Source organism: Oncorhynchus masou, chromosome 14 (genome assembly GCF_036934945.1).
Source record: "Oncorhynchus masou masou isolate Uvic2021 chromosome 14, UVic_Omas_1.1, whole genome shotgun sequence".
Classification (NCBI taxonomy): domain Eukaryota; kingdom Metazoa; phylum Chordata; class Actinopteri; order Salmoniformes; family Salmonidae; genus Oncorhynchus; species Oncorhynchus masou.
In genome coordinates, this window is record NC_088225.1 from 33,327,293 (window position 1) to 33,350,907 (window position 23,615).

The 23,615-nt window shown below is 53.2% G+C and overlaps 1 protein-coding gene across 1 annotated transcript in view; it reads left to right on the forward strand.

Moving 5' to 3' along the window:
- LOC135553877 (serine/threonine-protein kinase SMG1-like) overlaps positions 1-23,615 on the forward strand; it is a 130,821-nt gene that overhangs the window by 75,754 nt on the left and 31,452 nt on the right. The window contains 16 exon segments of the mRNA XM_064985803.1: positions 3,308-3,401; positions 5,160-5,389; positions 6,262-6,416; positions 8,184-8,284; positions 8,287-8,405; positions 10,042-10,288; positions 10,906-10,976; positions 11,921-12,079; positions 12,267-12,518; positions 13,126-13,264; positions 14,786-14,905; positions 14,991-15,085; positions 17,678-17,835; positions 17,837-17,869; positions 21,381-21,467; positions 21,469-21,536. Coding sequence (XP_064841875.1) covers positions 3,308-3,401; positions 5,160-5,389; positions 6,262-6,416; positions 8,184-8,284; positions 8,287-8,405; positions 10,042-10,288; positions 10,906-10,976; positions 11,921-12,079; positions 12,267-12,518; positions 13,126-13,264; positions 14,786-14,905; positions 14,991-15,085; positions 17,678-17,835; positions 17,837-17,869; positions 21,381-21,467; positions 21,469-21,536 — 2,128 coding nt within the window.

The following is a 23,615-nucleotide window of genomic DNA, read 5'->3' on the forward strand; positions in this document are numbered from 1 at the left end:
ACCCCCACTGGCCCCTGGAGAGGCAACACACTGACCCCCACTGGCCCCTAGAGAGGTAACGCACTGACCCCCACTGGCCCCTCGAGAGGTAACACACTGACCCCCACTGGCCCCTCGAGAGGTAAAACACACTGACCCCCACCGGCCCCTCGAGAGGTAAAACACACTGACCCCCACCGCCCCTGGAGAGGTAACACACTGACCCCACTGGCCCCTCGAGAGGTAACACACTGACCCCACTGGCCCCTCGAGAGGTAACACACTGACCCCACCGGCCCCTGGAGAGGTAACACACACTGACCCCCACCGGCCCCTGGAGAGGTAACACACTGACCCCCACTGGCCCCTAGAGGTAACACACTCTGACCCCCACCGGCCCCTGGAGAGGTAACACACTGACCCCCTGGCCCCTAGGGAGGTAACACTGGCCCCTAGGGAGGTAACACACTGACCCCCACTGGCCCCTAGAGAGGTAACACACTGACCCCCACCGGCCCCTGGAGAGGTAACACACACTGACCCCCACTGGCCCCTAGGGAGGTAACACACTGGCCCCTAGGGAGGTAACACACTGACCCCCACTGGCCCCTAGGGAGGTAACACACTGACGCCCACTGGCCCCTCGAGAGGTAACACACACTGACCCCTAGAGAGGTAACACACACAGACCCCCACTGACCCCTAGAGAGGTAACACACACTGAACCCCACTGACCCCTAGAGGTAACACACTGACCCCTGGAGGGGTAACACACTCTGACCCCACACTGGCCCCTGGAAGGGTAACACACTGACCCCCACTGGCCCCTGGAGGGGTAACACACTGACCCCCACTGGCCCCTGGAGGGGTAACACACTGACCCCCACTGGCCCCTGGAGGGGTAACACACTCAGACCCAGAGGGAGCTCTATATTTCTCTGAAGGCTCCTGTTAGAAATGAATGGATATTTAATAAACTGACATTCTAGTGTAAGACCTAGAACACGTTATGGAGAGATCATCTCCAGTTAGTTGAGACCTTTGCTGCCTCCTGTCTCCTGCTAATTCAACCCCTCTCCCCCTCCAGCTGTTCTCTCTCCTGCTAATTCAACCCCTCTCCCCCTCCAGCTGTTCTCTCTCCTGCTAATTCAACCCCTCTCCCCCTCCAGCTGTTCTCTCTCCTGCTAATTCAACCCCTCTCCCCCTCCAGCTGTTCTCTCTCCTGCTAATTCAACCCCTCTCCCCTCCAGCTGTTCTCTCTCCTGCTAATTCAACCCCTCTCCCCTCCAGCTGTTCTGTCTCCTGCTAATTCAACCCCTCTCACCCTCCAGCTGTTCTGTCTCCTGCTAATTCAACCCCTCTCCCCCTCCAGCTGTTCTCTCTCCTGCTAATTCAACCCCTCTCCCCCTCCAGCTGTTCTCTCTCCTGTCTCCTGCTAATTCAACCCCTCTCCCCCTCCAGCTGTTCTCTCTCCTGCTAATTCAACCCCTCTCCCCCTCCAGCTGTTCTCTCTCCTGCTAATTCAACCCCTCTCCCCTCCAGCTGTTCTCTCTCCTGCTAATTCAACCCCTCTCCCCCTCCAGCTGTTCTCTCTCCCTGCTAATTCAACCCCTCTCCCCTCCAGCTGTTCTCTCTCCTGCTAATTCAACCCCTCTCCCCCTCCAGCTGTTCTCTCTCCTGCCAATTCAAACCCTCTCCCCTCCAGCTGTTCTCTCTCCTGTCTCCTCCTAATTCAACCCCTCTCCCCCTCCAGCTGTTCTCTCTCCTGCTAATTCAACCCCTCTCCCCCTCCAGCTGTTCTCTCTCCTGTCTTCTGCTAATTCAACCCCTCCCCCTCCAGCTGTCCTCTCTCCTGCTAATTCAACCCCTCTCCCCCTCCAGCTGTCCTCTCTCCTGCTAATTCAACCCCTCTCCCCCTCCAGCTGTTCTCTCTCCTGTCTCCCTGCTAATTCAACCCCTCTCCCCCCCAGCTGTTCTCTCTCCTGCTAATTCAACCCCTCTCCCCTCCAGCTGTTCTCTCTCCTGCTAATTCAACCCCTCTCCCCTCCAGCTGTTCTCTCTCCTGCTAATTCAACCCCTCTCCCCCTCCAGCTGTTCTCTCTCCTGCTAATTCAACCCCTCTCCCCTCCAGCTGTTCTCTCTCCTGCTAATTCAACCCCTCTCCCCTCCAGCTGTTCTCTCTCCTGCTAATTCAACCCCTCTCCCCTCCAGCTGTTCTCTCTCCTGCTAATTCAACCCCTCTCCCCTCCAGCTGTTCTCTCTCCTGCTAATTCAACCCCTCTCCCCTCCAGCTGTTCTCTCTCCTGCTAATTCAACCCCTCTCCCCCTCCAGCTGTTCTCTCTCCTGCTAATTCAACCCCTCTCCCCTCCAGCTGTTCTCTCTCCTGCTAATTCAACCCCTCTCCCCCTCCAGCTGTTCTCTCTCCTGCTAATTCAACCCCTCTCCCCTCCAGGCATCATCCCCCAGCTGTTCTCTCGTCTGAACCACCCAGAGGCTTACATCAGACAGAGTATCTGTAGTCTGCTGTGTCGCGTTGCCCAGGACTCCCCTCACCTCATCCTGTACCCTGCTATAGTCGGATCACTGTCTCTGGGAGGAGAGGCCCAGCACGCAGGTACACACACACACCACCTCATCCTGTACCCTGCTATAGTCGGATCACTGTCTCTGGGAGGAGAGGCCCAGCACGCAGGTACACACACACACCACCTCATCCTGTACCCTGCTATAGTCGGATCACTGTCTCTGGGAGGAGAGGCCCAGCACGCAGGTACACACACACACCACCTCATCCTGTACCCTGCTATAGTCGGATCACTGTCTCTGGGAGGAGAGGCCCAGCACGCAGGTACACACACACACCACCTCATCCTGTACCCTGCTATAGTCGGATCACTGTCTCTGGGAGGAGAGGCCCAGCACGCAGGTACACACACACACCACCTCATCCTGTACCCTGCTATAGTCGGATCACTGTCTCTGGGAGGAGAGGCCCAGCACGCAGGTACACACACACACCACCTCATCCTGTACCCTGCTAGTCGGATCACTGTCTCTGGATCACTGTCTCTGGGATCACTGTCTCTGGGAGGAGAGGCCCAGCACGCAGGTACACACACACACCACCTCATCCTGTACCCTGCTATAGTCGGATCACTGTCTCTGGGAGGAGAGGCCCAGCACGCAGGTACACACACACACCACCTCATCCTGTACCCTGCTATAGTCGGATCACTGTCTCTGGGAGGAGAGGCCCAGCACGCAGGTACACACACACACACCACCTCATCCTGTACCCTGCTATAGTCGGATCACTGTCTCTGGGAGGAGAGGCCCAGCACGCAGGTACACACACACCACCTCATCCTGTACCCTGCTATAGTCGGATCACTGTCTCTGGGAGGAGAGGCCCAGCACGCAGGTACACACACACACACCACCTCATCCTGTACCCTGCTGTAGTCGGATCACTGTCTCTGGGAGGAGAGGCCCAGCACGCAGGTACACACACACACACCCACCACATCCTGTACCCTGCACACATCCTGTAGTCGGATCACTGTCTCACAATCGTCCTGCACAAATGTACCAAAGATAAACATCACGCAGGTACACAACAAAAACATCTATGTACCCTAAAGATAAACCTCAATGCTTTTCCCAAAATCAATACACACAAGGATATATTTTACATCTGAGCCTGTGGCCTAGTCGGTAGAGCATGGCGCCTCATCCTGTACCCTGCTATAGTCGGATCACTGTCTGGGTTCAGAGGCCCAGCTGGGACCACCCATATGTGTAAAGTAGTGGATCACTGTCCAATCGTTGCACAGTACCGATAAACATTATGTACACAAAAATTAAAGAAAAGCGTGCCTTTTTAAAATGGATATATATTTTTTTAGACCTGTATTTTTAGTTAAAAGAAATTCACGTTAGCAGGCAATATTAACTAGGGAAATTGTGTCACCTCTTGCGTTCATTGTACGCAGAGTCAGGGTATATGCAACAGTTTGGGCTGTCTGGCTCGTTGCGAACTGTGTGAAGACCATTTCTTCCTAACAAAGACCGTAATTAATTTGCCAGAACTTTACATAATTATGACACAACATTGAAGGTTGTGCAATGTAACAGCAATATTTAGACTTTGGGATGCCACCCGTTAGATAAAATAAGGAACGGTTCCGTATTTCACTGAAAGAATAAACGTTTTGTTTTCAAAATGATAGTTTCCGGATTCGGCCATATTAATGACTTTAAGCTTGTATTTCTGTGTTTTATTATATTATAATTAAGTCTATGATTTGATAGAGCAGTCTGACTGAGCGGTGGTCGGCAGCAGCAGGCTCGTAAGCATTCATTCAAACAGCACTTGTCTGCATTTGCCAGCAGCTCTTCGCTCTGCTTCAAGCATTGAGCTGTTTGACTTCAAGCCTATCAACTCCCCAGAGATGAGGCTGGTGTAACCGATGTGAAATGGCTAACTAGTTAGCGCGGTGCGCGCTAATAGCGTTTCAAACGTCACTCGCTATGAGACTTGGAGTAGTTATTCCCCTTGCTCTGCAAGGGCCGTGGCTTTTGTGGAGCGATGGGTAACGCTGCTTCGAGTGTGGCTGTTGTCAATGTGTTCCTGGTCCGAGCCCATGTAGGGGCGAGGAGAGGGACGGAAGCTATACTGTTACATTGGCAATACTATAGTGCCTATAAGAACATCCAATAGTCAAAGGTATATGAAATACAAATGGAAGAGAGAAATAGCCCTATAATGACTATAATAACTACAACCTAAAACTTCTTACCTGGGAATATTGAACCACCAGCTTTCATATGTTCTCATGTTCTGAGCAAGGATCTTAAACGTTAGCTTTCTTACATGGCACATATAGCACTTTTACTTTCTTTTCCAACGTTGTGTTTTTGCATTATTTAAACCAAATTGAATGTTTCATTATTTATTTGAGACTAAATTGATTTTATTTATGTGTTATATTAAGTTAAAATAAGTGTTCATTTAGTATTGTTGTAATTGTCATTATTACAAATATATATAAAAATCGTCTGATTTAATTGGTATCGGATTTTTCTGGTCCTCCTATAATCGGTATTGGCGTTGAAAAATCATAATCGATCGACCTCTAAACACACACACTCAACTCGCCATAACATCTTTGTCTCCCAGGAAACAAGCTCCCGTCGGCCCTGCCCACTTTCCTGGGCAGCATGCAGGGGGAGGGGCTGTGTGAGGAAGGGGAGGGGACACTGGGCAGTAACCCCGCCTCCCAGGAGGAAGATGGGCGGGGTGAGGAGTTTCCTGCACTGTGTTCCAGCCAGGACCAGGCCATGATGCATGACTGCTACAGCAAGATAGTGGACAAGCTGTCTGCAGCCAACCCCACTATGGTGTTACAGGTAAACACTTCCCCCTACTGCAGCCAACCCCACTATGGTGTTACAGGTAAACACTTCCCCCTACTGCAGCCAACCCCACTATGGTGTTACAGGTAAACACACACCCCTACTGCAGCCAACCCCACTATGGTGTTACAGGTAAACACTTCCCCCTACTGCAGCCAATCCCACTATGGTGTTACAGGTAAACACTTCCCCTACTGCAGCCAACCCCACTATGGTGTTACAGGTAAACACTTCCCCTACTGCAGCCAATCCCACTATGGTGTTACAGGTAAACACTTCCCCCCCCTACTGCAGCCAACCCCACTATGGTGTTACAGGTAAACACTACCCCCCTACTGCAGCCAACCCCACTATGGTGTTACAGGTAAACACTTCTCCCCCTACTGCAGCCAACCCCACTATGCTAGTGGAAGAGCTTCCTGTGCTAACCACATGTGACTCTGTGGGTCCCCAGGTCCAGATGCTAGTGGGAGAGCTTCCTATGCTAACCACATGTGACTCTGTGGGTCCCCAGGTCCAGATGCTAGTGGGAGAGCTTCCTGTGTTTAACCACGTGTGACTCTGTGGGTCCCCAGGTCCAGATGCTAGTGGGAGAGCTGCGTCGCGTGACTCTGTGGGTTCCCAGGTCCAGATGCTAGTGGGAGAGCTTCCTGTGTTTAACCACATGTGACTGTGGGTCCCCAGGTCCAGATGCTAGTGGGAGAGCTTCGTGTGCTAACCACATGTGACTCTGTGGGTCCCCAGGTCCAGATGCTAGTGGGAGAGCTTCCTGTGTTTAACCACATGTGACTCTGTGGGTCCCCAGGTCCAGATGCTAGTGGGAGAGCTTCCTGTGTTTAACCACGTGTGACTCTGTGGGTCCCCAGGTCCAGATGCTAGTGGGAGAGCTGCGTCGCGTGACTCTGCTGTGGGATGAGTTGTGGCTGGGCGTCCTGCAGCAGCAACACATGCACGTCCTCCGCAGGATTCAGCAGCTGGAGGACGAGGTCAAGAGAGTGCAGAACAACAACACACTACGCAAGTGAGTCACACACACAACACGCGCTGCTAGGGTACACGCTGCTAGGGTACACGCTGCTAGGGTACGCGCTGCTAGGGCACACGCCGCTAGGGCACACGCTGCTAGGGTACGCGCTGCTAGGGCACGCGCTGCTAGGGCACGCGCTGCTAGGGCACCAGCGCTGCTAGGGGGCACGCGCCGCTAGGGCACGCGCCGCTAGGGCACGCGCCGCTAGGGCACACGCCGCTAGGGCACACGCCGCTAGGGCACACGCCGCTAGGGCACAGGCCGCTAGGGCACAGGCCGCTAGGGCACAGGCCGCTAGGGCACAGGCCGCTAGGGCACAGGCCGCTAGGGCACAGGCCGCTAGGGCACAGGCCGCTGGGAAACACAGGCCGCTAGGGCACACAAAGTATAGGATTTGATTAATCAAACACCGGTTTCAGAATGACCCAGTCACAAAACAGTTAATTAATGCACATAATTAGAGGTTAGTCCCTGTCTCGGGTACTGGGTAGCCTAGTCCCTGTCTCGGGTACTGGCTAGCCTAGTCCCTGTCTCGGGTACTGGGTAGCCTAGTCCCTGTCTCGGGTACTGGCTAGCCTAGGCCCTGTCCGGGTACTGGCTCCTCGGCCCTGTCTCAGGTACTGGCTAGCCTAGTCCCTGTCTCGGGTACTGGGTAGCCTAGTCCCTGTCTCAGGTACTGGGTAGCCTAGTCCCTGTCTCGGGTACTGGCTAGCCTAGTCCCTGTCTCGGGTACTGGCTAGCCTAGTCCCTGTCTCGGGTACTGGCTAGCCTAGTCCCTGTCTCGGGTACTGGCTAGCCTAGTCCCTGTCTCGGGTACTGGCTAGCCTAGGCCCTGTCTCGGGTACTGGGTAGCCTCGGCCCTGTCTCGGGTACTGGGTAGCCTCGGCCCTGTCTCGGGTACTGGGTAGCCTCGGCCCTGTCTCGGGTACTGGCTAGCCTGGCCCTGTCTCGGGTACTGGCCTCGGCCCTGTCCGGGTAGCCCTGTCTCGGGTGCTGGTAGGCTCCCTGTCCTCGGTACTGGCTAGCCTAGTCCTGTCTCGGGTACTGGCTAGCCTAGGCCCTGTCTCGGGTACTGGCTAGCCTAGGCCCTGTCTCGGGTACTGGCTAGCCTAGGCCCTGTCTCGGTCTGGGCCTACCCTGGGCTAGCCTAGTCCCTGTCTCGGGTACTGGGCCTACTGGGTACTGGCTAGCCTAGTCCCTGTCTCGGGTACTGGCTAGCCTAGTCCCTGTCTCGGGTACTGGCTAGCCTAGTCCCTGTCTCGGTACTGGCTAGCCTAGTCCCTGTCTCGGGTACTGGCTAGCCTAGGCCCTGCCTAGTCCCTGTCTCGGGTACTGGGTAGCCTCGGCCCTGTCTCGGGTACTGGGTAGCCTAGTCCCTGTCTCGGGTACTGGGTAGCCTAGGCCCTGTCTCGGGTACTGGGTAGCCTAGTCCCTGTCTCGGGTACTGGCTAGCCTAGTCCCTGTCTCGGGTACTGGCTAGCCTAGTCCCTGTCTCGGGTACTGGCTAGCCTAGTCCCTGTCTCGGGTACTGGCTAGACTAGTCCCTGTCTCGGGTACTGGCTAGCCTAGTCCCTGTCTCGGGTACTGGCTAGCCTAGTCCCTGTCTCGGGTACTGGCTAGCCTAGGCTGCCAGAGGTGATGGGTTTCATTCTGACCCTCTGCACTTCTCACTCGCTAACTATACAACACTGTCCTGTCTCAACATGTATGTTTTAACCTCAGTTAAAGGAACATAGATGAACAGTGTGTCTCCTCTGTCAGGGAGGAGAAGGTGGCCATCATGTGTGAGAAGCACTCCGCTCTGATGCGTCCCGTGGTGTTCGCTCTGGACCACGTGAGGAGCATCACCACGACGCCCGCCGAGACCCCCACGAGACCTGGTTCCAGCAGACCTACGGGGACGCCATCACCTCGGCCCTGGAGAGACTGAAGAGCCCTCACAACCCGGCCAACCCGGCCAGCAGCTGGGTCCCGTTCAAACAGGTACGACCAGGACCGTGGGGGGGGTGAGGTTGTGTTCCCCGAGGGGGTGGGGTGATGTTTGTGTTCCCCTAGGGGGTAGGGTGACGTTTCGCATTGTCCCCAACTAATGATTAAAGGTAGACTCGGGGAGATGACGTTAAAATGAACAGCACCGCAGATATTGAGATGTCTAGCTAACGACAAATGGTTTTCAAATTGTTAACTGTACAAGATAAGATGCTCATATTGTCAAGGAGAATATTAGCACCTTAAAGACGAGAGAGAAACCCAGCTGGTTAGCGTGTCGGGTTTTGGCTGACTGTCTACTCAGCTTGTTATCAAAACCAAAGTTCATTTCGCCCTCATCTTATCCATCAGAATAAATACTTTAAAAATGTAAATATTAAATATAATACCCCCCCCCCCCCCCTCTCCTCTCCATCTGTTGACCTTGTCTCCAGTTGAGTTCCACATCCCTGAAGGTCCCGTTTCCTTAGCAACGGGTCTGCCTTTTCAGGAACTCAAACGAGACGGTTGTCCTTTTGCGTCCCTCCTCAACGAACGTTCATAATTCAACAATAATAATATTATTTGAACAGAATATGAACTTTCTGCACTTCCACCTTTTTTCTCACGCCGTACCGTTTCGCGGTACCTCTTGACCCCTGACCCCTAACATGTACATTCCTTAGACATGTAAAGTCGTCAATACGTTGTAGTGTGGTAACGTGAATAAGGCGACTTCAAGACAGATTTCAACAACACCTCTAATAAACATTGTTCAAGATCAAAATCCGCCCAAAATAGAGATGTTTCTATGTTAAATAGTGATGTTTCTATGTTAAATAGTGGTATTTCTATGTTAAAGGCAGATGTTTCTATGTTAAATAGTGGTGTTTCTATGTTAAATAGTGGTGTTTCTATGTTAAATAGTGGTGTTTCTATGTTAAATAGTGGTGTTTCTATGTTAAATAGTGGTGTTTCTATGTTAAATAGTGGTGTTTCTATGTTAAATAGTGGTGTTTCTATGTTAAATAGTGGTGTTTCTATGTCAAAGGCAGGTGTTTCTATGTCAAAGGCAGGTGTTTCTATGTCAGAGGCAGACGTTTCTATGTCAGAGGCAGACGTTTCTATGTCAGAGGCAGACGTTTCTATGTCAGAGGCAGACGTTTCTACGTCAGAGGCAGACGTTTCTATGTTAAAGGCAGACGTTTCTATGTTAAAGGCAGACGTTTCTATGTTAAAGGCAGACGTTTCTACGTCAAAGGCAGACGTTTCTATGTTAAAGGCAGGTGTTTCTATGTTAAAGGCAGGTGTTTCTATGTTAAAGGCAGGTGTTTCTATGTTAAAGGCAGGTGTTTCTATGTTAAAGGCAGATGTTTCTATGTTAAAGGCAGATGTTTCTATGTTAAAGGCAGATGTTTCTATGTTAAAGGCAGATGTTTCTATGTTAAAGGCAGATGTTTCTATGTTAAAGGCAGATGTTTCTATGTTAAAGGCAGATGTTTCTATGTTAAAGGCGTCAAAATAGGCAGACGTTTTCTACGTTTTAGGGGATTGAAGACCTCTTTAAGATTTGGGTTGGGGTGAAGGGAAGCTGAACCAAGTACTTTTTCTGTCGAAGTGGATTTAAATGAAAGTTTAAAATGTCTCCTAGATCATGCTGAGTCTCCAGCAGAGGGCTCAGAAGAGGACCAGCTATCTGCTGCGTCTGGACCACATCAGCCCCCGCCTGGCTGCCATGGCGACCACTGAGATGGCGTTGCCGGGCGAGGTGTCGGCAACGGACGCGTTGACCATCCAGAGTGTTGGCAACACCATCACCATCCTGCCAACCAAGACCAAGCCCAAGAAACTACACTTCCTGGGTTCCGACGGACGAAACTACCCTTACCTCTTCAAAGGTAGCGACCACACACACACACACACACACACACACACACACACACACGATGAACGCAACTATCCTTACCTCTTCAAAGGTAGCGACCACACACACACACACACACGATGAACGCAACTATCCTTACCTCTTCAAAGGTAGCGACCACACACACACACACACACACGATGAACGCAACTACCCTTACCTACATTTACATTTAAGTCATTTAGCAGACGCTCTTATCCAGAGCGACTTACAAATTGGTGAATTCACCTTCTGACATCCAGTGGAACAGCCACTTACAATAGTGCATCTAAATCATTTGGGGGGGGGGTGAGAAGGATTACTTATCCTATCCTAGGTATTCCAATGTTACCTCTCCAAAGGTAGCAACCACACACACACACGATATACGCAGCTTGCCCTACCTCTTCCAGACAGAACAACCTCCAGGCAGACGACCAGCAGGAATAAAAGTCTAAACCTAATTCTCCTTTCTCCTCCTACCTCTACCTCATTCCTCCTCTCTCTCCTTCCTCCTCTCTCTCCTTCCTCCTCTCTCTCCTTCCTCCTCTCTCTCCTTCCTCCTCTCTCTCCTTCCTCCTCCTCTCCTTCCTCCTCTCTCCCCTCTCTCAGGTCTGGAGGACCTCCACCTAGATGAGCGAATCATGCAGTTCCTTTCCATAGTCAACACCATGTTCACCAAGGTACGTTCTGTAGTCAACGCCATGTTCACCAAGGTACGTTCTGTAGTCAACGCCATGTTCACCAAGGTACGTTCTGTAGTCAACGCCATGTTCACCACGGTACGTTCTGTAGTCAACGCCATGTTCACCAAGGTACTTTCTGTAATCAACGCCATGTTCACCAAGGTACGTTCTGTAGTCAACGCCATGTTCACCACGGTACGTTCTGTAGTCAACACCACGTTCGCCACGGTACGTTCTGTAGTCAACGCCATGTTCACCAAGGTACGTTCTGTAGTCAACGCCATGTTCACCAAGGTACTTTCTGTAATCAACGCCACGTTCGCCAAGGTACGTTCTGTAGTCAACGCCATGTTCACCACGGTACGTTCTGTAGTCAACGCCACGTTCGCCAAGGTACGTTCTGTAGTCAACGTCACGTTCGCCACGGTACGTTCTGTAGTCAACGCCATGTTCACCACGGTACGTTCTGTAGTCAACGCCACGTTCGCCAAGGTACTTTCTGTAATCAACGCCATGTTCACCAAGGTACTTTCTGTAATCAACGCCACGTTCACCACGGTACGTTCTGTAGTCAACGCCATGTTCGCCAAGGTGCGTTCTGTGGTCAACACCATGTTCACCAAGGTACGTTCTGTAGTCAACGCCATGTTCGCCACGGTAACATCATTGATCGATCATTTAAAATACTAGGCTGGTCCAGCCAGAGACAACACAGAGTACAGGGTATGGGGGGGGGCCTGTGTAGTTCAACTGTGAAAAAATACACCAAACATTTAAAAAAAAATGTAAAAAAGATTTAACAAATAATAAAAGTAGTATAATAGGTGATTAAACCTGAAGTCTTGTTTCAGTAATATTAACTGCTACTGAAAGAGGGTCTGTTTCATGTGGTCATATGACTGCTGCTGTTGTCTGCAGAGCATAACTCTGTTCTCCTCTAGGTGAACCAGCAGGAGCGCCCCCACTTCCACGCCCGCCACTACTCCGTCACCCCGCTGGGGACGCGCTCAGGACTCATCCAATGGGTGGACGGCGCCACGCCGCTGTTCGGCCTCTACAAGCGCTGGCAGCAGAGAGAGGCCGTGCTGCAGGCTCAGAAGGTAATGGTTGTGGGGGTGTGTGTGTGTGTGTGTGTGTGTGTGATCTTTTGTAGGAACTTGCTCTGTGAATGTGTAGAGCTCAATTACATTCAACATTGAAACTATGGCAATGCCAGGCACTTTGTTGGGCCTTGAGCTCTGTCTGTACTCATCTCTCATCACTTTCTGTCTCTCGCTCCTCCCCCAGGCCCAGGATTCGTTCCAGCAGCAGCCCCAGCCCCTCCCTCTGGTTCCACGGCCCAGTGAGCTCTACTACAGCAAGATAGGCCCCGCCCTGAAGGCGGTGGGGCTCAGCCTGGACGTTTCGCGGCGCGATTGGCCGCTCAGCGTGATGAGGGATGTGCTTAAGGAGCTGATGGCGTCCACGCCCCCTAACCTGCTGGCCAAAGAGCTGTGGTGCTCCTGTACCACGTCTAGCGAGTGGTGGAGGGTCACACAGGTGAGCTGGAGGTCAAAGGTCAAACGAGGTTTACAGTCAGTCAGTCAAGGGTTCGAGGTCACACAGGTTGTGTGGCTGCTTCTTCCTCGTATCCTTTCCTTCATCTGCACCGATGTGAAAATAACACAGAGCTGAAAACATGGCGTGAATAAGACTGGATACAGGATCCACTCATAGAGTTGGATAGAGGACTCATCTTTGTGGATCTGTTCATTTCCATACTAAAAGGTCCTCTATCTTACTCCCTACGGGAGTCCTCTATCCTCTATCTTACTCCCTACGGGAGTCCTCTATCCTCTATCTTACTCCCTACTGGAGTTGTAGCAATGAGACAAGATAGTAATTACTAACAACAATTGGATACCACGAAGTTGGGGAGAAAAAGGGTGGTAAAATGTAAAAATAAAAGGTCCTCTATCTTCCTCTATGGATCCACCGGGCTCTCTGACTAGTGCAGATGAAGGACAGGAAGCCATGTTGGACTAATGCTTTGGGAAGTGGAGACGTCAACAAATGTCAAATTAAACCTTACTGGTGGCTAATTAATGGGAAATGAACGCTCCTCTTCTTCCTCCTCTTCTTCCTCCTCTTCCTCCTCCTGCCACAGTCCTACGCCAGGTCTACTGCTGTGATGTCTATGGTGGGCTACATCATTGGCCTCGGCGACCGTCACCTTGACAACGTGCTGATTGACATGACGACGGGAGAGGTGGTGCACATCGACTACAACGTCTGCTTCGAGAAAGGTAAATAAAATAGTTATATTTTGAGGTTTGAACTAGCAGCGACCCTCCTGGTTTAGACAGGCTGCTCTGTGGATTTCACTGCTGTTTGTCCTACTGATGTGTGATGTTTCTCTCTCCCTCTCGGTGTGGTGTGTGTGTGATGTTTCTCTGTGCGTGTGTGTGTGTGTGTGTGTGTGTGGTCTCCAGGGAAGAGCCTCTGTGTGCCAGAGAAAGTGCCGTTTCTCTGTGTGTGTGACCCACAATGTTTCTCTCGAGACGGCCTGTGTGTGTGTCTTCAGATTGTGTGTGTGGTTTCGAGCTAGTGTGAACAGTCTCCAGACCGTCCTGTGAACAGGTGTGTGTGTGGATGTTTCCAGACCGTCCTGTGAACATGTTTCTCTGTGTGGATGATGTCTCCAGACCGTCCTGTGAACAGGTACTGCTAGTGGAACATGTTTCCAGACCGTCCTGTGAACAGGTACTGGCTAGTGGAACAGTCTTCACTGTCCTGAGAACAGGTACTAGCTAGTGGAACAGTCATCGAGACCGTCCTGTGAACAGGAGTCACTGGCTAGTGGAACAGTCTTCAGACCGTCCTGTGAACAGGTACTAGCTAGTGGAACAGTCTCCAGACCGTCCTGTGAACAGGTACTAGCTAGTGGAACAGTCTCCAGACCGTCCTGTGAACAGGTACGAGCTAGTGGAACAGTCTCCAGACTGTCCTGTGAACAGGTACTAGCTAGTGGAACAGTCTTCAGACCGTCCTGTGAACAGGTACTAGCTAGTGGAACAGTCTCCAGACCGTCCTGTGAACAGGTACTAGCTAGTGGAACAGTCTCCAGACTGTCCTGTGAACAGGTACTAGCTAGTGGAACAGTCTTCAGACCGTCCTGTGAACAGGTACTAGCTAGTGGAACAGTCTCCAGACCGTCCTGTGAACAGGTACTAGCTAGTGGAACAGTCTCAGACCGTCCTGTGAACAGGTACTAGCTAGTGGAACAGTCTCCAGACCTAGTCCTGTCCTGAACAGGTACTAGCTAGTGGAACAGTCTCCAGACCGTCCTGTGAACAGGTACTAGCTAGTGGAACAGTCTCCAGACCGTCCTGTGAACAGGTACTAGCTAGTGGAACAGTCTTCAGACTGTCCTGTGAACAGGTACTAGCTAGTGGAACAGTCTCCAGACCGTCCTGTGAACAGGTACTAGCTAGTGGAACAGTCTCCAGACCGTCCTGTGAACAGGTACTAGCTAGCGGAACATTTAGGAGACTCTTCTGCTAAACTCATTTAAACTTCCTGGCTTTTGTCTGCTGTTGATCACCTCAAACGTCACTTACAACTTCGTCTTGTTTACTTCTAAAGGTACTAGCTTCCAGACACATTTAAAGACATTCCTGAAATGTTTGTTTTTGTTTTTAAGTTTCTGAAACATGCAAACCATATTCTAATCTTCTCTTTTCTGATTGGTCAGGTGGTCCAGATGATGCTAACCTCTCCTCTTTGATTGGTCAGATGATGCTGACCTCTCCTCTTTGATTGGTCAGGTGATTCAGATGATGCGTCGTGGGCGGGGCTAGTGGAACAGACGCTGCTGACCCTGCTGGAGTGGAACGTTTGTCCTGTGACGACCCTCTGGTGGACTGGACGGTGGAACCGGGGAACAGGTAGCTAGTGGAACAGTCTTGTCGCAGGTACTAGCGGGGTCCACTGTCCTGTACGGAGGGGGTCTCCAGACCGTCCTGTGAGCAGGGAACGGAGAACAAGCAGAGCAAGAGAGAGATGGAGTGGAACAGTCTTCAGACATCACACGCTCCCTCTTCTCCTCCCGCGTGGCTGAGATCAAGGTGAGCAGGGGAACAGTCTTCACGTCCTGTGAGGTACTAGGAACACGTCCTGTGAGCTCTCTCTCTGTCCTGAAATGGCACTCTGTTCCTTGTCAGGTACTAGGTGGAACGTCCTGTGTGGAACAGTTTCAGACCGTGGATGGGAGCCCCTAGCTAGTGGAACTTCAGACCCTGTCGTTCCCCTGACCAGATGTTCTGTTCTTTAAACTTCCTGAAATGACCGGGCCACTGACATCTTCCTCCCATATTCTAATCTTCTTCACTACCTCACCCCCTCCCTTTCTCCCTCCTTCACTACCCTCACCCCCTCCCTTGGACGGCCGGGGGAGGTGGGCTTCGCAGGGGCCGTGTACGGAGGGGGGCAAACAGGGAGAACAGAGAGCAAGATCTCACCTCCCTCTCACTACCTCACCCCCTCCCTTTTCTCCCGGGCCACTCCTTCACTACCTCACCCCCTTTCCCTCCTTCACTAACCCCCTCCTTCTAACCTACCCTCACCCTCCTTCACTACCTCACCCCCTCCCTACCCTCCTTTCTACAGGTTTCACCTCACCCCCTCCCTTTCTACCCTCCTTCACTCCTTCACCCTCACCCCCTCCCTGCAGCACTACCCTCCTTCCTTCACTACCTCCCCCTCCCTCCTTCCTACCTCACCCCCTCCTTTTCCCTTCTACCCTCCTTCACTACCTCACCCCCTCCTTTTCTAACCCTCCTTCACTACCTCACCCCCTTTCTAACCTCCTTCACTACCTCACCCCCTCCTTTTCTACCTCCTTCACTACCTCACCCCCTCCCTCCTTCACTACCTCACCCCCTCCCTTTCTAACCTCCTTCACTACCTCACCCCCTCCCTTTCTAACCTCCTTCACTACCTCACCCCCTCCCTTTCTCCCTCCTTCACTACCTCACCACCTCCCTCCTTCACTACCTCACCACCTCCCTCCTTCACTACCCCCTCCCTCCCCCTTCACTACCCCCTCACCCCCTTCACTACCTCTCCCGTTCTACCCTCCTTCACTACCTCACCCCTCCCTTTCTCCCTCCTTCACTACCTCACCCCCTCCCCTCCTTCTACCCTCCTTCACTACCTCACCCCCCCTCCCTCCTTCAGACCCACCCCCTCCCTTTCTAACCTCCTTCGCTACCTCACCCCCTCCCTTTCTAACCTCCTTCACTACCTCACCCCCTCCCTTTCTAACCTCCTTCACTACCTCACCCCCTCCCTTTCTCCCTCCTTCACTACCTCACCCCCTCCCTTTCTACCTCCTTCACTACCTCACCCCCTCCCTCCCTTCACTACCTCACCCCCCTCCCTTTCTAACCTCTCCTTCACTACCTCACCCCCCTCCCGTTCTACCTCCTCCCTTTCTAACCTACCCCACCCCTCCCTTTCTACCCTCCTTCACTACATCACCCCCTCCCTTTCTACTACCTCACCCCTTCTACCTCCCTCACCCCCTCCCTCCTTCTCCCTCGTACCTCACCCCCTCCTCCTTCACCCTCCCCCCTTTCTCCCTCGTCCTCCCTCCTCCACTACCTCACCCCCTCCCCCTTTCTCCCCTCCTTCCACTACCTCACCCCCTCCCTTTCTAACCCCTTCACTACCTCACCCCCTCCCTTTCTACCCTCCTTCACTACCTCACCCCCCCCTTTCTAACCTCCTTCACTACCTCCCTCCCTTTCTAACCTCCTTCACTACCTCACCCCCTCCTCCCCTCCCTTCACTACCTCACCCCCCCTTTCTACCTCCTTCTACCCCTACTACCTCACCCCTCCCCTCCCTCCTTCCCTTTCTACCCCCTCCCTTTCCCACTACCTCACCTTTCTACCCCCTTCACTGCCTCCCCCTCCCTTTCTCCCTCCTCCACTACCCCCTCCCTTCACCCCACCCCTCCCTCCTCCACTACCTTTCACTACCTCACCCCCCTCTCCTCACTACCTCACCCCCTCCCTCCTCCACCCCCCTCCCCTCCCTCCTCCACTACCTCACCCCCTTCCCCTCACCCCCTTCTTCACTACCTCCCCCTTCTCCCTCCTACCTCACCCCCTCCCTTTCTACCCTCCTTCACTACCTCACCCCCCTCCCTTTCTACCTCACCTCCTCCACGACCTCACCCCCCTCCCTTTCTACCCTCCTTCACTACCTCACCCCCTCCCCTCCTTCACTACCTCACCCCCTCCCTTTCTACCCTCCTTCACTACCTCACCTCCTTCCCTCACCCCCTCCCCTTTCTCCCTTCACTACCTCACCCCCTCCCTTTCTACCCTCCTTCACTACCTCACCCCCTCCCTTTCTAACCTCCTTCACTACCTCACCCCCTCCCTTCTACCCTCCTTCACCCCCTCCCTTTCCACTACCCCACCCCCCCCTCCCTCCCGTTCTACCCTCCTTCACTACCTCACCCCCCCCCTTTCTACCCTCCTTCACTCCCTCACCCCCTCCCTTTCTCCCTCGTCCACTACCTCACCCCCTCCCTTTCTCCCTCCCTCCACTACCTCACCCCCTCCCTTTCTCCCTCCTCCACTACCTCACCCCTCCCTTTCTACCCTCCTCCACTACCTCACCCCCTCCTTTTCTCCACCTCCCTCCAGGTGAACTGGTTTAAGAACCGTGAGGAGATGTTGGGGGTCCTGCCCCAGGTGGAGGGGGCAGTGGAGGAGTACCTCACCCTGCAGAAGCTGCTCTCTCAGGGGGACAAGATGACCACCAAGATCCTGGAGGAGATGAGCTTCCTGGAGGGGGCTGAGCTGCTCAGACCACCTCATACTCACCCTGGAGCACAGGTCTGTTGGAGCACAGGTCTGACCTCCTAACCCCAGACCACCTCATACTCACCCTGGAACACAGGTCTGTTACACTCCTGACCTCTAACCCCAGACCACCTCATACTCACCCTGGAGCACAGGTCTGTTACACCCCTGACCTCTAACCCCAGACCACCTCATACTCACCCTGGAGCACAGGTCTGTTACACCCTGACCTCTAACCCCAGACCACCTCATACTCACCCTGGAGCACAGGTCTGTTACACTCCTGACCTCTAACCCCAGACCACCTCATACTCACCCTGGAGCACAGGTCTGTACACTCCTGACCTCTAACCCCAGACCACCTCATACTCACCCTGGAGCACAGGTCTGTTACACTCCTGACCTCTAACCCCAGACCACCTCATACTCACCCTGGGACACAGGTCTGTTACACTCCTGACCTCTAACCCCAGACCACCTCATACTCACCCTGGGACACAGGTCTGTTACCCCTGACCTCTAACCCCAGACCACCTCATACTCACCCTGGGACACAGTCTGTTACCTCCTGACCTCTAACCCCAGACCACCTCATACTCACCCTGGAGCACAGGTCTGTTACACTCCTGACCTCTAACCCCAGACCACCTCATACTCACCCTGGAGCACAGTTCTGTTACACTCCCTGACCTCAACCCCAGACCACCTCATACTCACCCTGGAGCACAGGTCTGTTACCCCTGACCTACCACCTCTAACCCCAGACCCCTTCCTCTAACCCCAGACCACCTCATACTCACCCTGGAGCACAGGTCTGTTACACTCCTGACCTCTAACCCCAGACCTCCTCATACTCACCCTGGAACACAGTTATGTAACCCCTGACCTCTAACCCCAGACCACCTCATACTCACCCTGGGACACAGGTCTGTTACACTCCTGACCTCTAACCCCAGACCACCTCATACTCACCCTGGAACACAGGTCTGTTACCCCTGACCTCTAACCCCAGACCACCTCATACTCACCCTGGAACACAGTTATGTAACCCCTGACCTCTAACCCCAGACCACCTCATACTCACCCTGGGACACAGGTCTGTTACACTCCTGACCTCTAACCCCAGACCACCTCATACTCACCCTGGAGCACAGGTCTGTTACACTCCTGACCTCTAACCCCAGACCACCTCATACTCACCCTGGAACACAGTTATGTAACCCCTGACCTCTAACCCCAGACCACCTCATACTCACCCTGGAGCACAGTTATGTAACCCCTGACCTCTAACCCCAGACCACCTCATACTCACCCTGGAGCACAGTTATGTAACCCCTGACCTCTAACCCCAGACCACCTCATACTCACCCTGGAGCACAGGTCTGTTACACTCCTGACCTCTAACCCCAGACCACCTCATACTCACCCTGGAACACAGGTCTGTTACACTCCTGACCTCTAACCCCAGACCACCTCATACTCACCCTGGAACACAGTTATGTAACCCCTGACCTCTAACCCCAGACCATCTCATACTCACCCTGGAGCACAGTTATGTAACCCCTGACCTCTAACCCCAGACCACCTCATACTCACCCTGGAGCACAGTTATGTAACCCTGACCTCTAACCCCAGACCACCTCAGGTCCTTTTCCCTGATGCAAGTTAGGTAACCCCTGATAAAAGAATCAAATCAGTGGCACATTGAATAACAATAACAAGTAACCCCAGAACATGGCTATATACAGGAAGTACAGTTAAATAACATGACTATATAACCCCAGAAGTACCAGGTAACATGGCTATATACAGGAAGTGACCAGGTAACATGGCTATATACAGGAATCTCATACTCACCCTGGAAGTACCAGGTAACATGGCTATATACAGGAAGTAACCAGGTCACATGGCTATATACAGGAAGTACCAGGTAACATGGCTATATACAGGAAGTACCAGGTAACATGGCTATATACAGGAAGTACCAGGTAACATGGCTATATACAGGAAGTACCAGGTCACATGGCTATATACAGGAAGTACCAGGTAACATGGCTATATACAGGAAGTACCAGGTAACATGGCTATATACAGGAAGTACCAGGTCGAATGGCTATATACAGGAAGTACCAGGTCACATGGCTATATACAGGAAGTACCAGGTAACATGGCTATATACAGGAAGTACATGGCTTACATTTACTATCTGCTCAAGGGCACAGACAGATTAATTTCTAACCAGTGACCTTTCACTTACTGGCCAACACTCTTTTTCTCCCCAATTTCGTGGTATGCAATTGTTAGTAGTTACAGTCTTGTCTCATTGCTACAACTCCCGTATGGGCTCGGGAGAAACGAAGGTCGAAAGTCATGCGTTCTCCGATACACAACCCACTGCTTCTTAACACAGCGCGCCTCCAACCCGGAAGCCAGCCGCACCAATGTGTCGGAGGAAACAATGTGCACCTGGCAACCTTGGTTAGCGTGCATTGCCCCCGGCCCGCCACAGGAGGCGCTAGTGCGCGATTAGACAAGGACATCCCTACCGGCCAAACCCTCTCTAACCCGGACGATGCTAGGCCAACTGTGCGTCGCCCCACGGACCTCCCGGTCACGGCCGTCTGCGACAGAGCCTGGGCGCGAACCCAGAGTCTCTGGTGGCACAGCTAGCGCTGCGATGCCCTGGACCACTGTGCCACCCGGGAGGCCGGCCCAACACTCTTAACCGCTAGGCTACAGAGAAAACAGAGAAAACAGTCAATGACTTGGGTGGCCGGAGTCCTTAACAGTTGTTTGGGCCTTCCTCTGGCACCGCCTGGTATAGAGGTCTTGGATGGCAGTGATGTACTGGGCCGTACGCACCTCTATAGCACCGGTCAGGATGCCCGCTATTCTGCAGCTGTAGAACTTCTTGAGTGTTGGAGGGCCCGTGCCAAATCTTTTCAGCCTCCTGAGGGGCAAGAGGTGCTGTCGTGTCCTCTTCACGACTGTCTTGGTGTGTGTGTGTGTGTGTGGCCCATGTTAATTCCTTGTGATGTTGACACACAAGGAATGTGAGGCTCTCGACCCGCTCCACTACAGCCCCATCAATGTGGATAGAGGGGCCCCTGGGTTGAGGGTCAGCGTAGCAGATGTGTTGTTAGCTACCCTCACCTCCTGGAGCAGCCCGTCAGGAAGTCCAGGATCCAGTTGCAGAGGGAGGTGTTCAGACCCAGGGTTCTGATCAGGAAGTCCAGGATCCAGTTGCAGAGGGGGAGGGGTTCAGACCCAGGGTTCTGATCAAGAAGTCCAGGATCCAGTTGCAGAGGGGGAGGTTCAGACCAGGAAGTCCAGGATCCAGTTGCAGAGGGGGGTTCAGACCCAGGGTTCTGATCAGGAAGTCCAGGATCCAGTTGCAGAGGGGGAGGGGTTCAGACCAGGAAGTCCAGGATCCAGTTGCAGAGGGAGGTGTTCAGACCCAGGGTTCTGATCAGGAAGTCCAGGATCCAGTTGCAGAGGGAGGTGTTCAGACACAGGTTCTGATGGATTTTTCTCCCCCGTCCAGGATCCACACCCAGCTTCCGCAGCGCACCGTCCAGGAGGTGATCCAGGGGAAGCTGGGTGACCTGGACCAGTGGATGTCCCAGTACCAAGTTCAGCAGCCTGGAGGCCACACAGCTGGCCAGTCTACTGCAGGACATCAGCAGTCACATGGACCTGGGTTAGTGTCTGTCGAGTGGGAGAGGGGGTTCTGTGTGGTTCCAGCTGGCCAGTCATACAGGGTTATGTCTGTAGAAGGGGGTCTTGAACAGCTGGCCAGTCATATAGACCTGGGTTAGTGTCTGTAGAGGTGGGACACCAGAGCTCTGGGTTAGTGTCTGTAGAGGTGGGAGAGGGGGTTCTGTGTTTCCAGCTCCAGTCATATAGACCTGGGTTAGTGTCTGTAGAGGTGGGAGAGGGGGGTTCTGTGGTTCCCCAGTCCATAGACCTGGGTTAGTGTCTGTCGAGGTGGGAGAGGGGGTTCTGTGTGGTTCCAGCTGGCCAGTCACATAGACCTGGGTTAGTGTCTGTAGAGGTGGGAGAGGGGGTTCTGTGTGGGAGAGGGGTTCCACCCAGTCATATAGACCTGGGTTAGTGTCTGTAGAGGTGGGAGAGGGGGTTCTGTGTGGTTCCAGCTGGCCAGTCACATAGACCTGGGTTAGTGTCTGTAGGGGTGGGAGAGGGGTTCTGTGTGGTTCCAGCTGGCCAGTCATATAGACCTGGGTTAGTGTCTGTAGAGGTGGGAGAGGGGGTTCTGTGTCCAGCTGGCCAGTCACATAGACCTGGGTTAGTGTCTGTAGAGGTGGGAGCCTGTGTGGTTCCAGCTGGCCAGTCATATAGACCTGGGTTAGTGTCTGTAGAGGTGGGAGAGGGGTTCTGTGGCTGGCCAGTCACATGACCTGGGTTAGTGTCTGTAGAGGTGGGAGAGGGGGTTCTGTGTGGTTCCAGCTGGGTCATATAGACCTGGGTTAGTGTCTGTAGAGGTGGGAGAGGGGGTTCTGTGTGGTTCCAGCTGGCCAGTCACATAGACCTGGGTTAGTGTCTGTAGAGGTGGGGGAGGGGGTTCTGTGTGGTTCCAGCTGGCCAGTCACATAGACCTGGGTTAGTGTCTGTAGAGGTGGGAGAGGGGGTTCTGTGTGGTTCCAGCTGGCCAGTCATATAGACCTGGGTTAGTGTCTGTAGAGGTGGGAGAGGGGGTTCTGTGTGGTTCCAGCTGGCCAGTCACATAGACCTGGGTTAGTGTCTGTAGAGGTGGGAGAGGGGGTTCTGTGTGGTTCCAGCTGGCCAGTCTTATAGACCTGGGTTAGTGTCTGTAGAGGTGGGAGAGGGGGGTTCTGGCCAGCTGGCAGTCATAGACCTGGGTTAGTGTCTGTAGAGGTGGGAGAGGGGTTCTGTGTGGTTCCAGCTGGCCAGTCACATAGACCTGGGTTAGTGTCTGTAGAGGTGGGAGAGGGGTTCTGTGTGGTTCCAGCTGGCCAGTCACATAGACCTGGGTTAGTGTCTGTAGAGGTGGGAGAGGGGGTTCTGTGTGGTTCCAGCTGGCCAGTCATATAGACCTGGGTTAGTGTCTGTAGGGTGGGAGAGGGGGTTCTGTCATATAGACCTGGTGTCTGTAGCTGGGGAGAGGGGGGTTCCAGTCATATAGACCTGGGTTAGTGTCTGTAGAGGTGGGAGAGGGGGGTTCTGTGTGGTTCCAGCTGGCCAGTCACATAGACCTGGGTTAGTGTCTGTAGAGGTGGGAGAGGGGGTTCTGTGTGGTTCCAGCTGGCCAGTCATATAGACCTGGGTTAGTGTCTGTAGAGGTGGGAGAGGGGGTTCTGTGTGGTTCCAGCTGGCCAGTCACATAGACCTGGGTTAGTGTCTGTAGAGGTGGGAGAGGGGTTCTGTGTGGTTCCAGCTGGCCAGTCACATAGACCTGGGTTAGTGTCTGTAGAGGTGGGAGAGGGGGTTCTGTCCAGTCATATAGACCTGGTCTGGGGTGGGAGAGGGGTTCTGGCCAGTCATATAGACCTGTTAGTGTCTGTAGAGGTGGGAGGGGGGTTCAGCTGGCCAGTCATATAGACATGGGTTAGTGTCTGTAGAGGTGGGAGAGGGGGTTCTGTGTGGTTCCAGCTGGCCAGTCACATAGACCTGGGTTAGTGTCTGTAGAGGTGGGAGAGGGGGTTCCAGCTGGCCAGTCATATAGACCTGGGTTAGTGTCTGTAGAGGTGGGAGAGGGGGTTCTGTGTGGTTCCAGCTGGCCAGTCATATAGACCTGGGT